The sequence below is a fragment of the Ranitomeya variabilis genome, chromosome 1, assembly GCF_051348905.1.
Source record: "Ranitomeya variabilis isolate aRanVar5 chromosome 1, aRanVar5.hap1, whole genome shotgun sequence".
Taxonomy (NCBI): Eukaryota; Metazoa; Chordata; class Amphibia; order Anura; family Dendrobatidae; genus Ranitomeya; species Ranitomeya variabilis.
Window position 1 is genome coordinate 1,067,455,877 of NC_135232.1, and position 17,552 is coordinate 1,067,473,428.

The following is a 17,552-nucleotide window of genomic DNA, read 5'->3' on the forward strand; positions in this document are numbered from 1 at the left end:
AGCATCCGACACATGCTGCCCGTGGTTCAGGCAGCATGTATTTGCTGTCAGGTTCCCTTTAATGTCCACTCTTGTTGAAATGCTTCAGTGTATGCAACCTACACATTTAACGCACACAAACAGCATTAATATCCTGCCTGGCTTCAAAACTAGATGAGGAGCTACAGAGAGAAAATGAATTCATATCCTCCCTGCAGCTGCTCGCTTTCAGTCATAGGGGCGTTGCAAGGAGAAGTTTGTAATCATCCACTATTCTGTGAGCGGCAGCTGCAATCACCCCACTGGCAAATAGACTACCAACCTGCGCTGCGGTGTGTGTGCGCCAGCGTGTAGAGGAAATAAATGCAGGATAGAAGCCGTGCAGATATACGAGTTAGGCTACTTTCACACTAGCGTCGTGCACTGCACGTCGCAATGCGACGTGCCGACGCAACGACGCTAGCATTGAAAGCGCCGCACAACGGGGGCGGTAGATGCGGTTTTTCAATGCATCCGCTGCCCCATTGTGATGTGCGGGGAGGAGGGGGCGGAGTTCCGGCCGCGCATGCGCGGTCGGAAAAGACGGTCACGACGCACCAAAAAACGTTACAAGCAACTTTTTTGGTGGCGACGGACCGACGCAACTGTCGCACGACGGGTCGCACTGCGTCGCTAATGCAAGTCAATGGAGAAAAACCGCATCCTGCAAGCACTTTTGCAGGATACGTTTTTTTCTACAAAACGACGCATAGCGACGTGCAGTGCACGACACTAGTGTGAAAGTAGCCTTAATGGAAACGGCAGCACCCCAGATCCACACGGTCCTCACAAAAAGTATGTTACTACCACACTCGTACTCGAGAAAAATATGAAACTCTGAGCAGGCCGAATTACATAGCCGACATCTGCCTGTTAAGCACAAACCTGGGAGCTATAGAAATATTGATTAATTTTTTTGATGGATAATTCTAAAAGTAAAATATTTGAAAGGTTTAAGTACATCTTTAGCAAGAAAAAAAAAAGTGCTGCTACTAAAAATAAGTGCCAACTCAGCAGCAATGTTGGACTGGGTGAGTAATGATGCTACGGACTCATTATATGCAGCAATGCAGACAATTCTAAAGATTGTTATTCCCTACTCCGATTATTTACACACTTTCCATAGATTTTCCAAGGATGATCAGACTCTAAAGGATGGCCAAATACAAGATTCCCACACTTGTGACCAAGTACGATGGGAAACTAGTCCAAATCCAACATCCGATACAGGTCTTCAGAAATCAAGACTTTCCTATTCAAGGAGATGGTCAATCTCATAATCCCATGTACACTATGTATTTCAAGTGAAAAAAATAAATAAATAGTGACTAGACAGTATGAGCCAGTCAAAACCCATTAGAACTGTATTACAGATCCAAGGACTGTAACAAGGCCATGTGTATGGGGCCACTAGCCATCTTCAGAAAAATGGAACATACAAGTTTGTCCCCAGGTTCTCCAGACCGAAGCAGTTTTAGAAATTAAAAAAAATAAAAATAAATAAATTTTGCAATTTCATCCAACATCTTCGCAGTTTAGATCAAATCTGTGATAATCTGCACACCCTATAATATATATATCCATCCGCGTAATCGGTGATGTAACGTCAGTCATCCATGGCGTTCTTAGGCAACAGGAAGCCCAACGATGTGGTCACCATTTCCTCTAACAGTAGAAACTCTGCTCCTCGAACACTTGTGTAGGTAACGATGGACATCCATCCATTCGTGTAGTGTCTCATACAAGCAAGCCACCAGTACTACTGTGGAACAAAAGCTGACCATAGAGACCGATAGAAGAATGTAGGGAGGACGTGTGGTCCCTCCTGGTGAAGGCCTCCATAACAAAATTACGTCGGAAGATTAAAAAGCTGGGGACCCTCAGAGAACATTAAAACAAAGGGGGCATTGAACTCCATGGAGCTGTCCGATAACGCTCTCGCCACAGTTTTAAAAAAGGTAGTCCATCATCTGTGGGAGTTTGGTACTCGTCATGGTGTTTTGGCTGCAGTGCTGACAGCGCACATCACTGCTGCAGCCAATCACCGAGGTCAGAAGTTCTGCTGATGTAGGTGGCATGAGTAGCCGAGCTCAGTGATTGGCTGCAGAGGTGATTTCCTACTGAATGGACATCAACTCTGTAGGAAAACACAGAGACTGGAGTAGCGCTGGAAAGACCGCACTGGACTTGGGCAGGAGGACTACCTGTGCAGTGTGTTTTTAAGTGTAGAAGCTTTTGGGGACCACTTTTCTTAAACCCTCAAATAGTACTAAGTATGCATATATGACTTACAAAAAGAAAAAAAAAACAAAAACATTTAACCCATATCTTACCCTCGTATCTGTTTGGGGAATCACATGCCTTTTGCGGAGTTGCCACACGCAAGAAGATTTGCTGCCTCCAAGAATGCCGCCGTGTCCTCACTGGACTGCTGCACGCCGCTTCACTGTGGATGGACTTACATTCAAAATCACTGAAAAGACAGAAAAAAAAAAAAAATTATATATAAAAAAAAAAAAAAAAATGATAAAGACCATCTAATGACAGCCTACACAAAACAGACCAAGTATTCATGCCATACATGGTGCAAAGGCGGAGGGCAATGAAGGATCATCATACACAATATGAACAGGATTACGTATGACAACAGTCACTTATACAAAGCATTAACCAAAGGGAAAGTGACCGGAGATATTGGGAGCCATTAGGCACAATGGAGCAGCTAGAGGGGCCACACAAAACCACCTACCGTTCTTTGGTAAATTCAGACGCACTATGTTCTGCTACAGGAGCAAGAAACTTTAGAAAGTTTGGCACAGAAGAGGAAGAGTGAAGCTTCTTCCGAAAAGAAGAGCGGTAGAAGAGGCTGAGAGCACAGACCAGAAAAGGAGGAAGTGAAAGGTTATTAAGAAAAAAAATAAAAAGGTAGTACTACAAGCGAACAACAGAAATATGGGATAAAAATCGGTCACCTGATTTCTGCTACATAATGTAGGAGACCCAGAATCCAGCGACGTGTCACTTACTGGTCTGCTTACTGTAGTGTTCATAAAATCATTTTACAGCAGGAGACGATCAGTAGAGGACTAGAAAACCTGTAGCCAGGTCCAACCCCATCTCCACCATTGATTGGCAACTTTCTGCCTATGCACAGTGTACCCAGAAAGCTGCAGCACCTAGTAAAGTAAGTGACCGATCACTAGAACCAGGGTCTCTGCATCTACATCATTCTGCTATCAGACAGCGTAGCAAAAACCTGGTGACGGACTCACATTAACATTAAAAAAAATGGATTAAAAAACAGCATGTTTGTTAGGCCGTGTTCACATTAGTTATCATAGCTTCCATTCATGCGAGAGACCAAACCAATAACTTTTCAAAGAGATCCATGATGATAGGAATTTGGAGTAAAGTCAATTACAAAAAAAAAAGGACACAAAGCGCACATCGGATCTCGATGAACGAAAGATTTAAGTCTTTACTAATATTCGTTAAGAATGACGTAACAATGGTGAACGGACAGATTTGGCAACCGAGGGCTAGATACTAAATGACCATGAAAAGCAAAAGTAAAAAAAAAACCTGAAGTCATAGGAGGATCTAATTTGTGAGCATTTCATCACAGCAACTCCTAATTTGACTCCATAGTGAGAATGGCCTCCATGTGCCTGGGAATGTTCCTGATAAGGCAGCAGATGGGTCTTTGGAAGAAGTGAATCTACTCCTAGACGATCAGTGATCTTCTGCACATTCGGTGGTGCCATTTGGTGGCAGCGAGTGCACAGATATAATATGGCCCAGAAGTTATTACTTGGATGTAGATCTGGGAAAGTCAGTGGCATCAATGTCCTGGTCATCCAGGAACTACCCTCACACCGGCCACAGGAAGTCGGGCATGGCCCTCCATCAGGGGGAATGAATGGCGCAATACACAAGTGTAAGGTCAGATCAAGCTAATCCTCTGAGCCAGTCCGGGTACCACTCACCAACTCTTATGTAACGGTGTAGTGGTATCTGCCATATGCTCGAGACGTCTGGGAGACACAAACCTCCTTGCAATAGCATCAATTAAGAGGAACCTGAATTGGCTGAAGTTAGTGCTTAAAGGCAGTCAGTCAACCCCAAAATCCATTTTACAATGGGCTGTACAGTGTTAGAGAGTACTTCGCCCATAAAAGAAGGACACTAGCACTGTACCTGTTGCTCCTATACAAATGAGGAGGCTATGGTGCGACCTTGGCGTGACCATGAGGTTTGTGCACCGTTCCGCCTCTGCATTTGAGCCTTCCAGGTTTATTAGTCCACATGCCGGCAGCATTCAGACCGTGCTCACTCCGAGTAACGACAATCGGCAATCAGAAGTGGAAGAAGGACTCTAGTACGTAAACGAGGAGACATAATAACTGTGCACCAAACTGTAGGCCACTGCAAGGCTGCACCGAAGCTCCCTCATTTCTATAGGAATTACGGGTAAGTCATGGTCTCAGGCGTTGTACCAGGAACCATACTCTTTTCAGGGTGGGCTTGCCGTTCTTCTCCATTGCACCTGTCGTCACCTTCATTTGCCCCAGCGGAGGTTACATTGATTGACAATTACTTTCGCTTCCTAAATGAACAGATCCGACGCTGCAGGAGATTATACACTGCTCCCCCAAAAATGATGGGAACACTTAAGCCTCATTGTTTATACACCGTGTTCAGTTTCTCAGCCTTCTATTAACTGCAGCATGTTATAAACAGTAGCGGATAACAAGTTAAGAAAAGCGCAGATTTCACAGGTGTCCGGACCCCAGTGGGAGCGTAGGCAGCACACATGCAGGTTTAGATGGAAAGGTTACACTGCACACATTTCAACAGTCTTTTACCTTCAAATACAGAGGTTTTTTGGAAAGGCACGTCCATTAGTACCAGATCACACAAACTATCGCATCGCCGTCCTTCCTCCCAAATCTGCACCGTTGTCTACTTCCTCCCCCCCAATAACGCCATAATTTCCTAGGGCAGTAATGAGCTCACACCCCACTACAGGCCATATACATTACCTACAGGTCACTAATCCCGAGATTAAGCATTTCTAATAGATTTACATATTGGAAGTATATAGGGAATAAAAAGACCCCAAGACACATGCAGATGTGACCAAGCAAGAAACCATGCAGGACAAGGACAGGTTCTTCTGCTCACCTTTTCTGAGTGATTGGACCACTTGGTTCCCTGACGCCGGAGTGATGCCTGAATTTTTGGCAGAATCTAGGAGAAGAGGCTGCAGTGACGGGAGGAGATGCGGCAGCCTGGTCACATTGTGCTGAACTGCTCGCAGGCACACTGGGAGCCGGGCTGGAACTAGACGCCAGCATTCCAGCCAGCGAGGGAGGGAGCGGGAGACACTTCAGTGGAGGTAGAGACTGTGCACGAGGTAGCAACCTACCACAAACCTATCTGATATTACATGACGGTGGCTCGGAAAGTCTATCCAATGTGGCAGAAACTGGCACACATTATTTACACTAGCTTAAATGGCCGACAAAGCTACAGAAAGGTCATGGCAGCAGTGGGACCTTATAGAACGACAAGAAGCATCGAAATAACATTTGATTATGTATGTATGTATGTATGTATGTATGTATGTATGTATGTATGTATATCTCTATCTCTCAAAACCCACACAACACCATTTCATGCTTCTCCCACTACTCAATTACTTGTTATTGTGAAAGTATCACTGCGAAATGAGGCTCGTGTCCGTAATATTCAAAAGAAATCGGATTTCAACCATTGTGGAAGTGCCAGACAGCACTGATTGGACTGTATAGGTACAAATCCCCCACACCCGGTAATGCCCCATCATCTATGTACTCATTGATTTCTAGGAGGAATAACAGAGGACCAGCACAATGTAACGTACAGAGGCGAGGAGGTCCCAGAGCTGCCATTTCATGTAGAATACAAGTATTTTCGAAAACAGACAATTTCAGAACAACAGGTCTTTAGTCTAGGGTTGGAAGTCCTGATAAGTTAACTTGCTGGGAAAAGGTGTTATCTGAGCATGCTTGGGTGCTAACCAAGTGACTTCGGCATGCTCGAATAATAATAATAATATTATTAATTTGTATAGCCCCATTAATTCCACGGTGCTGTACATGAGAAGGGGTTACATACAAAGTTATCGATATCGTTTACAGTTCACAAGTTAACGATGACAGACTGGTACAGAGGGGAGAGGACCCTGTCCTTGCGTACTTACATTCTACGGGATAATGGGGAAGATACAGAAGATCAGCGGTGCAGTAGCTCAGGTGGTGGGGAGGCGGCAGAATGACTATTGCAGGCTGTAGGCTTTCCTGAAGAGATGGGTTTTCAGGTTCCGTGTGAAGGATTCGAGGGTGGTGGATAATCGGACGTGTTGAGGTGTGAATTCCAGAGGATGGGGGATATTCGGGAGAGATCTTGGAGGTGGTTGTGTGAGGAACAAATAAGTGTGGAGGAGAGTAGGAGGTCTTGGGAGGATCAAAGGTTACATGAGGGAAGATATTGGGAGATTAGTTCAGAGATATAGGGAGGAGACAGATTGTGGATGGATTTGTAGGTCAGTGTTAGCAGTTTTAACTGGATTTGTTGGGGAATTGGGAGCCAGTGGAGGGATCTGCAGAGGGGAGAAACGGGAGTAGTGAGGAGAGAGGTGGATTAGCCGGGCAGCAGAGTTGAGGAGAGACTGGAGCGGTGCAAGAGAGTTAGCGGGGAGGCCACAGAGGAGGGTGTTGCAGTAATCGAGGAGGGAGATGAGGGCATGCACAAGAGTTTTAGAAGATTGAGGGCTGAGGAAGGGAAAGATTCTGGAAATATTTTTGAGCTTGAGGCAACAGGAGGTGGCAAGAGTTTGGACGTGTGGTTTGAAGGACAGAGCAGAGTTGAGAGTTACTCCGAGGCAGTGGATTTCAGATATACTATGAGTCTCTGCGGCTGCATGTCTCATGGCTGTTTGACAGCCGCAACACATGCAGGGATTGTGTAACACTACTTGGAAGATATCAAAAATATGAAAGCATGCAACCATATGTCAAGCCATCCTAGGTAATTTTACCTCTGTCGCCAGAAGAGAAACTTTACGCTAAGGTTTCAAGTGCAAAATCATACTGAAAACCCCGAACTATGATGTGCCCTTTATACTGGAGGCGTCTATGGTGGCATCAGGTGAGACTGCACCCATCACCGCTATGGATACAACCCATACGGGTTACTCAGGGCTATAAGAAAAAAAACACAAGCAATCATTTTGATGCCAGTATTTTTGCAGCCTTGTGCCATGAAGGAGATTACGTATGGATAACCACAGATGTGTGAAGCCATTTCATATTACAGTATGCAACTTTTTTTAGCGACTGTATAAATCAATATATCAGGTGAATGAGGATCAGGTGAAGCCCAAAACTGTTTAGTTTCCGACCAATCAAGCGTAACCTTATGTGAGGGGGAAACAAAAACGCAAGAAGAAAAATCCACGTGTCCAACACACAGCTAGTGTCAATATTGGTCTATGAGTCAGCACAGTCAAATCCAGCCTGACAGAGGTGTGCGGTGCCGGCTCACGTGGGAAGGTCTGTCGTCTTTGCACACTTTCCTGCGCTCTTGGTTGTGGTACAGAACGCAGGTTGCCACTACTCATATTCAGCACCTGAAATCACTTCTGATCCTGTATTGTGCAGATATGCCCAAATAACCACACGCTTCCTGGTCTCTTCCCTCCGTAGTCTTCACTGATCCTCCAGGGGATGAAGACATGTCTGACACTCGTTTTCATGTTTCAGCACGAACGTCGCTATCTGATGAAATATCTCTGGCCTGTTGCCTTATGTCATTCCTTCCTTCACATTGTGATGCCGATCCTGTCCTCGGGTGGTCCGTTCAGGAGCCTCCTGCACGAGCAGGATGTGAAGTTTGCCAGCTCAGTCCTAAGACGATGGTTCCAAGGTAAACAGAATATTATTCTACAAGGTGCTTTCTGGAGAAATTGATCTACATAATTAAAGTGAACCTCCTGTTCGTAAATTGAAGATCTCAACTGTTGAGCTGTTTATAACCCCACACAGCACAGCTGTCACGAATGTGCCAAATTCTGCTGGGCCATGTGGTAATTGTGAGATTAGAAGATTGCGGCTAATAGCTGAACACAGGTCCTCTAAACTCATGAATGACCATGCAGAGTTAAACAGGTTTCTTGTGGCATGGAAAGGGTTTAGAGTTCCTCGTGATCTATTGGCCTTGCTGCTTACTGGAGCCACACCTTTCCATTATATAAACCTGTGCCGGGCTTCCCTCCATGTCAGCAATAGAATCTTCATTCTGTTCTCGGCTGCATTGGAGAAAGGAGTTCCTGAGAGTTGTTCTTGTCATCCTGAGATTGTTGCATGCAGTGTGTTGTGAATACCTCTTCCTCCGCCTTCTGGCATTCTTTAGGGTTGCTTTTCTGCTTTGTTCCTGTGCACCCATTTCCGTTTGTATTTTATCCTGTGCACCTGTCATTTGACTGTGCCCAAGTTTACCTGTTTGCCCACCTGGTGTTACCCCGATTTACTACTGCCCCTTTCCTCCCTGGGGGAGGGTGAAAGCCGCGTAGGATTTTGTAGCAACACAGAGGTATGAGAATCAGGCATCTCCACCTTCAAAAGTAACCTTTGAGTTAAGGTACCTTCACACTAAGCGACTTAACAACAATAACGATAGCGATCCGTGACGTTGCAGCGTCCTGGATAGCGATATCATTGTGTTTGACACGCAGCAGCGATCTGGATCCCGCTGTGATATCGCTGGTCGTTGCTGAAAGTCCAGAACTTTATTTGGTCGTCAGATTGGTGTGTATCGTTGTGTTTGACAGCAAAAGCAACGATGCCAGCAATGTTTTACAATGGTAACCAGGGTAAATATCGGGTTACTAAGCGCAGGGCCGCGCTTAGTAACCCGATATTTACTCTGGTTACCATTGTAAAAGTAAAAAAAAAAAAAAACACTACATACTCACCCTCTGATGTCTGTCACGTCCCCCGGCGTCCGCGCTGCTGCTCAGAGCTTCCTGCACTGACTGAGCGCCGGCCATAAGGCAAAGCACAGCGGTGACGTCACCGCTGTGCTTTAGGGCCGGCGCTCACACAGTGCAGGGAAGCGGACGCGACAGGCATGGGAATGTAAGTATGTACTGTTTGTTTTTTTTAACATTTACACTGGTAACCAGGGTAAACATCGGGTTACTAAGTGCGGCCCTGCGCTTAGTAACCCGATGTTTACCCTGGTTACCAGGGGACTTAGGCATCGTTGGTCGCTGGAGAGCTGTCTGTGTGACAGCTCTCCAGCGACCACACAACGACGAAACAGCGACGCTGCAGCGATCGGCATCGTTGTCTATCGCTGCAGCGTCGCTTAATGTGAAGGTACCTTTAGAGATAGACTAGGACTTCCTTACATTGAGAGACAGTATACGCTCCCTCTTTCCCTAAGGTCACAGAGACAACAGCGTTCTTTGTACATTGTACAGTAACAGAAAGCTGCTAAATCAGTGGTGTGGGTGTGATAGGAGTAGGTGGCCAATTGTCCTGTAGTGATAATCTCCTGCTTATAAAACTCTAACTGCATTGAAACAGCAAAATAAAGCCCAGGAGAGACACATGGCTGTAATCAGGAACTCGTCATCTACATTATGATGCTCACAGATTACATGATTATAACCTGCTGACAGATTCCTTTTAAACATGATAATTAAAAACCTTGGGGACTTTCATCCTACTACAGACCAGAATGCTAAATGAGAGGCCTGCCTTTATTCTCCTTATAGAAACCGAAACCTGGAATATTATACTAATGGCCCATTTAGACCAATCAATAACCAATTCGCAATTATTATATTTTCAGGCCAGACAACACCTGATTAATGAGAAAAACACTTGTCAGGTGATCAGATCATTTATGCATACAAAAAAATAAAAATCACTGCCATCGGCATTACATTGCCCCTTGTAAAAAGGAGATGTGCTGTATCGACAGAAGCTTCCATAGATAACATGGGGCCCCTGGCAGGAGTCCTAAATGAGCTCCTCTTCATCTGCCAATATAAAATAGGTGGAGTAGGCAGGATCAAGGTGCACTCACCGAAGGGCATAGCTCCCAACTTTTAACCCCTTAAATGACAGCCAATACGTATTTTAACTGACCTGAGATATGAGAATAGCCTCCCCATACAGGTGACAATCCCGCAGCTGTCGGCTGTACACTATAGTTTACAACTTGCTGTATCAGCCACGATCCGTGCTTGCACCGTCCATATCTGTTTAACCCCTTAGATGCTGCTGTCAATAGTGACTACATCATTATAAATGGTTAACAGAGTGTAGTGGCTTCCTCTTTATCCCAATCGTTGCCCTCAGATCATGATTTTGTGGTCCTGATGTTTGCCATGGCAATTCACGACCAAATAGTGGCCTAAGGGTATGTTTCCACTGTCAGGAAACGCTGCTTGTTTGACGCTGCGCAGAGCTGCAGCGTCAAACACGCAGCGTCCAGATGTTCCAGCATAGTGGAGGGGATTTTATGAAATCCCGTCTCCACTATGCGTGGAAACCCGCACGCGGCGGCCCTGCGACTCCGGACATGCTGCGCGTCTTTTCAGATCGCAGCATGTCCGTGGACACCTTGCGGGGACGCAGCGTCCCCGCAAGGCATATCACAGGGCCCTATGGGAGAGAGCGATCATCCCGGATGTGAAGAGTTAACACATCCGGCATGATCGCGTCCCAGAAAGGGGGCGGGGCTTAGCGCCGAGCGGCTTCGCCGCCGGCCATCCTGACAGTGGAAACATACCCTTATAGTCTGACGGCTGTTGAAAACTGTTCAGAAGTTAGAGGCATTTAGGTGGTAAAAATAAATACACATTGTCATTTCTGTCATACCACTTTGCATTAATTCCTGTAAAGCATCTGAAGGGTTAATAAACTACCTGACAGCAGTTTTCAATATGTCAGGGGGTGCAGTTTTTAAAATGGTATCACGTTTGGGGGTTTCCCAATATAGGAGACCCCTAAAGTCACTTCAAACATGAATAGGTCCCTAAAAAATATAAAATGTTGTAAATTTCCTTGAAAAAAATGAAAAATTGCTGCTACATTTTTAAACCTCCTAAAATGCTAACAAAATAAAATAACATTTTACAAATGGTGCTGATGTAAAGCAGACGTGAGGGGAATGTTATTTATTAATGGTTTGCCGTGGTATGACCATTTGGATTAAATTTTGAAAATTGCTAATTTTTTTAACATTTTCCTCAAATTTTTTTTTTTTTTTTTTTTTTTTTTTATAAATAAACAAAACATTGACCTAAATTTACCATTATCATAAAGTATAATGTGTCACGAAAAAAACAATCTCAAAATCACTGGGATTTGTTGAAGCGTTGCAGAGTTATTACCACATAAAGTGACACTGGTCAGATTTCAAAGATTTGGCTCCGTCACTAAGGGGTTTTTAAAGACAGGGAGAGGGACATTTATACTGTGTGATTTTGCACTATCGAAGCCCCTTTGTATTCTCACCTACCATGATACCCCCCTTTCATGGCTATCAAGTAGCATGATGTCAAATATTCCACAACACATACATACACAGTATGATGCCCTCACAGTGGCACTACCAAAAGTATTTGAGCCCCAAAGTCTCCCACAAGCACACACAGTGTGATGACTCCAGCAGCCACTTACATTGTGTCACAGCCCCCCATACGGTATGATGTCCCCCAACAGGCCCTCCACACAATGTAATGGCCCCCTCCAACTCACCAAATGAGATTGGTCCCACGACTCCACCACACACAAACACACTGATGCCCCCCACTCTCACCACACAAACATAGCATGATGGTCCTCATGGCTACCCCCACCCCCCTCCATTACACACAGTGGATAGTCCCATAGTTCCCACCACAGAATGCGACGGCCTCCACAAAACACCCACTACAAGGTATGATGTCCCCCAACAGTCCCTCCACACAGTGTGATGCCCCCACTCTCTCCACATACAGTGTAATGGCTTTCATGCACACCACACACCTCAACACAGAATGATGACCCCCATGGACACACACACACACTGTGAAGGCACCCACACAGCCCCCCATAGCTTAACGGCCAACACACACGCATTGTAATGGCTCCCACCCCTACAAACTGATAGCTCCCCCACAGTGTTATGGACACAACAGCCCCTACCCCTCGCCCACACAGTATGGTGGCACGCCACAATATGAAGACTGTGGTGCCACAATTTTAGCTCAACGCACACACTAAATGTCGCATCAAACCGGCTCAACATAGAAAAGGAAAAAAAAAAAAAAAAGAGACAGAAATACTGGGAAGTAAGAGGAGATTTATAGTCCAATCCAACCACCAGGTCCCTAATCTGCGACTGCTGGACAGGACGGCTCCTGCGAATCAAATCCACCATTTCTAGAAAATACCCATTACTGGACAAATTGGATGGGAAACTTTTTATGGAGCAGGATGTCCATATTGCTGAAAACTTCTAGTTTCTTGACAGCCTGGGTCCTAATTCACCAAAAAAGTGAAGAGCAGCTGTCTTAAAAAGAACAAAGATGATAATCTTCATGTAGCCTTATGGTTGAACATAACATGACTATCCTAGGCAAAACCAGAGAGCACTGTACCGCAGGATGTTCTTGCTTGAAAACAAAGACTGTTTTCATAAATGATATTCCTTCCAAGATATCTGACTAGTGCTGAAAAGGTCACCAGGAGAGGATGAAACTGGATCTGGACTTTCTTTGATATGAAGAAGAGCATGTTCTTCCAGATTCTGACCCCATTACTGAAGCATTTCAGACCAACCATATCTCACTACTGAAGGAGACTGAACGCGAGCCGGCCATAGACCGTAATATTCGGAATGTACATACATTTCCTCACTTCTGTAGGTAGATCCTAGGGCAATATTCCAGAGCCAGAGAGGATGTATTCACACAAGGCAGCTTTGGTTTAGAAATCTGAGTGGCAGATAAAAGGCTTTTTATGACTATTCTACTGGTGATTTAATTATTTAGCTCGATAGCGCCTCTTATCCCCCACTATTTTTCTAATAATGTAGCTGAGCCCCATTCCCTTTACTGGGCAAACCAGGGGCAAATATACCATAGGAGCAGCCGCCCAGGAACCCAAAAGGTAAGGGGTCACTACCAACCCCAAATCTGCAAGAAGCTTCTATCATGAACACAAAGGATCAACATTATGAGCTTTGAGAATGCAAAAGGACTAGTGATGAGCGAATGTGCTGGGATAAGGAGTTATTGGAGCATGCTCGGGTGCGAACTGAGTGACTTTGGCGTGCCCGAAAAATATGTTGGCGTCCCCACAGCTGGATGACTGGAGGCTGTTCAGACAACATATGCAGGGATTAACTGTTAGGCAATCCCTGCATGAATCGCGGCTGTTGAACAGCCTTGAGACATACAGGCGCGGGGACTGAAACATTATTCGAGCACACCGAAGTCACTCGGTTAGCACCAGAGTATGCTCAAAATACCTTATCCAAGAACATTCGCCCATCACTAAAAAGGACAAATTCTTTTGCTGAGCCTGTGCAATCCTTTTAATAGACTACCAGCTCTGTATGATGTTCAATGACCAGATCACAGAAAGTCTCATTAATGCCATTTTGTAAAATTTGGGTGGTCAGGCTTTAGGCCAAATTGCCAGCTCAGGGAATGTTTTCTGTCACTAAATTCTTATAACCTCAATATTTCCACACTGTAAATTACTAAATCAGGAAAACTTAAGAAAATGGCCAGAATGGATAGTGACTATACTAAGGTTACAGTCCTGGCCATCTGCCTAATTTCACCAGATCAGTACAGGTCTCAGAAGCTTCTGAAGACCAGATAAACCGGGATTTTGCTTTGCCAACTTCACAGTGTAAAAGTCCCAAAGCCGTATACGTAAAACATCCCCGCACATCACAACATCTCAGCCCGGTTATCCCATTTAAGAAAAGAGATTGTAATCAAGAACTAAACACAAAGCCTATTGAACAGGAGAGAATTCTACAGAACTCACTTTCTTTTGAGCGGCGTCTCTGTGCTCACGGAGTGATGTCGCATAAGCCTCCTCTGTGGAACAGATGGGCTTTTCTGCACAGGCTCTGGTAAATCCGGAGAGGTGACCGGGAAATGACTCAAAGTGTTAGCGCGACGTCGGAATCCTTGAGGAGATAATTCTCCAGGATGCTCAGAGGGAGAGCTCTCCGCTACTGACGGCAAATCACCCATGGAGCCGTGAGACTTCAGAGGACTTCCCACAGAAGACGTTTCCACGTCTCTTAATGAAGGTTCCTAGAATAGAGAGATTTTTTTAAAAATGGTATGGGAAAAACAAACAGTACGCTGTGGTTTTATAACAGCTGAAGGGCCACGGGGTGGAAAACACTAACAAGCCTGGATTATTCATCATCACACAAAAACACATCTAAAAAGACAATGCACCAACAAACACAGGCATGACGTGAGCCCACAGAAATACGCAACAGGGCCGCCAACTATTATGTGCCAAGTATAGGAATGTGATCTCTTGACATAGCAAAAAAGGTTCATTGCAAATTCACTACTGACTTAGAGAGATTCTCTAGGAATAAAAATATAAAATGTAATTAAGAATAAATTAATATTAGGACAGGTGCTTGTGAGCATGTGCAGTAGGACACTCCGCGGCTGTGACCTGGCAGCAGAGCCTCCTACTGCACATGCTCACAGGCCCCTGTCCTAATATTAATCTGAGATCGTCTTCACATTGACGGAAACCTAACAGATGAGATTACCTTATTCGACAAAACGAATGCCATTTGCCAATAAAAAGCATTTAGGAGGTTTTTTTTAGAATTACACTCTTCTTCCTACTCCAGGAGAAGCCTTTTCTCCACGCCAACATGTCAGTAAAATATATGGTAAAAAATGAGAGATGAAATCCAAAGCTTGCAAAAAAATAAAGTTAACATAAAAGCCAGGTCAATGGGAACAAAAAAAAAAAAAAAAAATTGTTGGTGGTGACAAGGTGAAGTCTGTGAATAAGAAATAATGTTGAGTTGAGCAATAAGATTCACAGGACTCTGGTCCCTAATCCATGGCGGCCAGACAGGAACCTGCAATCGGTAGGAAGAGGTTCGCATTTCCAGATTCTAATTAGTGCATTGGGTTAATAATCAAAGGAGGCGCTGGGGATGCGGTCAGGTGGGAGGCTGCTCCTAGGGCTCTGGTCTGGTGGTCACAGACTACAGATGCGGCCACAGGACAAGGGCCCTGCTAGTCTGTCAGCAAACGGATAAAGAATGGTATAAAAGCTTAGATTGACCCATCTCTAAACAGAATTCCTTGTACTCCAGGATACAATATGGGGAGATGTTTTTCAATTAAGAATTAACAGAACATTGCAGAAATTACCTTACTACCACTTTCCAATGGAATATATAGCGAGCTGTCATAATCTATGCTCCCAATGCTGTCCTGTTGAGAACGATTTTTATTACCCTGTAAAATACAAAAGGATTTAAAAAAAACAAAACAAAAAAAAGCACAACATGATTCAGATCATACTTCACTAGGTCAGGTTCACAAAAGTGTGTGTGCGCACGCATGTGTATATATATATGTATGTATCTATCTATCTATCTATCTATCTATCTATATGTGTTGGCACCCATGAAATTGTTCCAGAAAATGAAGCATTTCTCCCAGAAAATTACTGCAATTACATGTTTTGTTATAGACGTTTATTTCCTTAGTGTGTATTCGGACACCGCAAAAAAAAAAAAAAAAAAAGGCAAATTGGACATCATTCCACACAACCCCAAAAATGGGTGGGATAACTGTTTCAAGCATGCGATGCTTGGTCAAGCTCACCTGTGGCAAGTAACAGGTGTGGGCAATATGAAAATCACACCTGAAACCAGTTAAAAAGGGGAGTTGACTCAATCTCTGCATTATGTCTGTGTGGGCCATACTAAGGGCTCCTTTTCACTTGCGAGAAATACGTGCGAGTCTCGCATGTTAAAACCAAGCTCTGGTGGCGGCACTCAGGAGCGGAGTGTGCAGCTCCATGTGTTGCTATGCAGTCGCACGCTCCGCTCTGGAGCGCCGGTGCCAGAGCTTGGTTTTAACCTGTGAGACTCGCACGTATTTCTCGCAAGTGAAAAGGAGCCCTAAGCATGGAGAACAAAAAGAGGACAAGAGAACGGTCTGAGGACAAAGATTATTGAGAAATAATCAATCTCAAGGTTACAAGTCCATCTCCAGAGATCTAGATGTTCCTTTGTCCACATAATGAAGAAGTTTACTACCCATGGCTATGTAGCTAATCTTCCTGGATGTGGATGACAGAAAAATGAATGGAAGGTTGCATAGTATGAATGGTGGATAAGCAGCCCTAATTGAAGTTTTCCTTTTTCAGCAATGTGTGAAATCTGTTCCTTATAAATCAATGCCTCCGATTAGAACATGAGGTTTTTCATTGTGAAGAGTAAACCCCGGCTAAGCAGCCGATTCTATAATGAGAGGCATTGTACTGACGGCATTAGGAAGCTTGGATTGCGGGAAGAAATGATGGATTTAATTCCTGCTTAGTTTATTTTCGGTCTGGCATGACTACAGAACAGATGCCAGGATGCTGCCAGGCCAGAATATCCTACGCTACCATTTTGTACAAGAGGCTGGCACAGAAATAAACAGGACGCCAATCTCTGTAATCAGCCGCTAATGGGCCAGAACAATAGGAATGTGACGATCTGGGATGGAGCAATTACATGTTCTTATAAGATCATTCGTTTTTGTAAAGCTATCACTATGAATCTATTAAAAAAGGACAGTGACGCCGTGCTGCAGAAACCACAAGTACCAGGTCACTGACACAATAGGGAAAAATGGCCATTCAGTGGAAAATCATAGAGAACACTTAAAGGGAACATGTCACCAGGTTTGGCTGATACGAGCTACGGCCACCACCTTTCAGGGCTGATATACAGAATTCTATAATGCTGTAGATAAGCCCCCGATCCAACCTGTAAGAGAAGAACAATAACTTCTTATACTCACCTGCGGCGGTCCGGCGCCTCCCATCTTCTTGTGATGCCGCCCTCCTGTTGCTTCATGGCTCCCCAGCATCGCGTTCCTGCACAGGCGTACCGATCTGTCCTGTTGAGGGCAGAGCAAAGTACTGAAGTGCGCAGGCGCTGGGCCTCTGACCTTTACCGGCAACTGTGACCTGCAGTACTTTGCTTCATGGCTACCTGGCATCGGCGCTCCTGCGCAGGCGTACTGATCTGCCCTGTTGAGGACAGCGCAAACAGGAGGGCAGCATTGCAAGAAGATGGGAGGCCCCGAACCTGTGCGACACCCATCGGACCAGACCGCCCCCCCAGGCAAGTATAGTAAGTTATTTTTCTTCTCTTGCAGGTCAGATCGGGGCTTATCTACAGCATTATAGAACGCTGTAGATAAGTCC

General features: G+C 44.8%; 1 protein-coding gene across 5 annotated transcripts in view; it reads right to left on the minus strand.

Moving 5' to 3' along the window:
• TBC1D1 (TBC1 domain family member 1) overlaps window positions 1–17,552 on the minus strand; it is a 241,174-nt gene that overhangs the window by 51,129 nt on the left and 172,493 nt on the right. For 3 of the 5 annotated variants that reach the window (XM_077279915.1, XM_077279916.1, XM_077279917.1), the window contains 3 exons: window positions 15,497–15,583; window positions 14,121–14,395; window positions 2,352–2,491 (listed from right to left, as the gene is read on the minus strand). In XM_077279915.1, coding sequence (XP_077136030.1) covers window positions 2,352–2,491; window positions 14,121–14,395; window positions 15,497–15,583 — 502 coding nt within the window. Of the gene's footprint in view, window positions 1–2,351; window positions 2,492–2,767; window positions 2,885–5,202; window positions 5,525–14,120; window positions 14,396–15,496; window positions 15,584–17,552 lie in introns of those variants that run through there. The other 2 variants (XM_077279920.1, XM_077279918.1) reach the window with 2 other exon arrangements.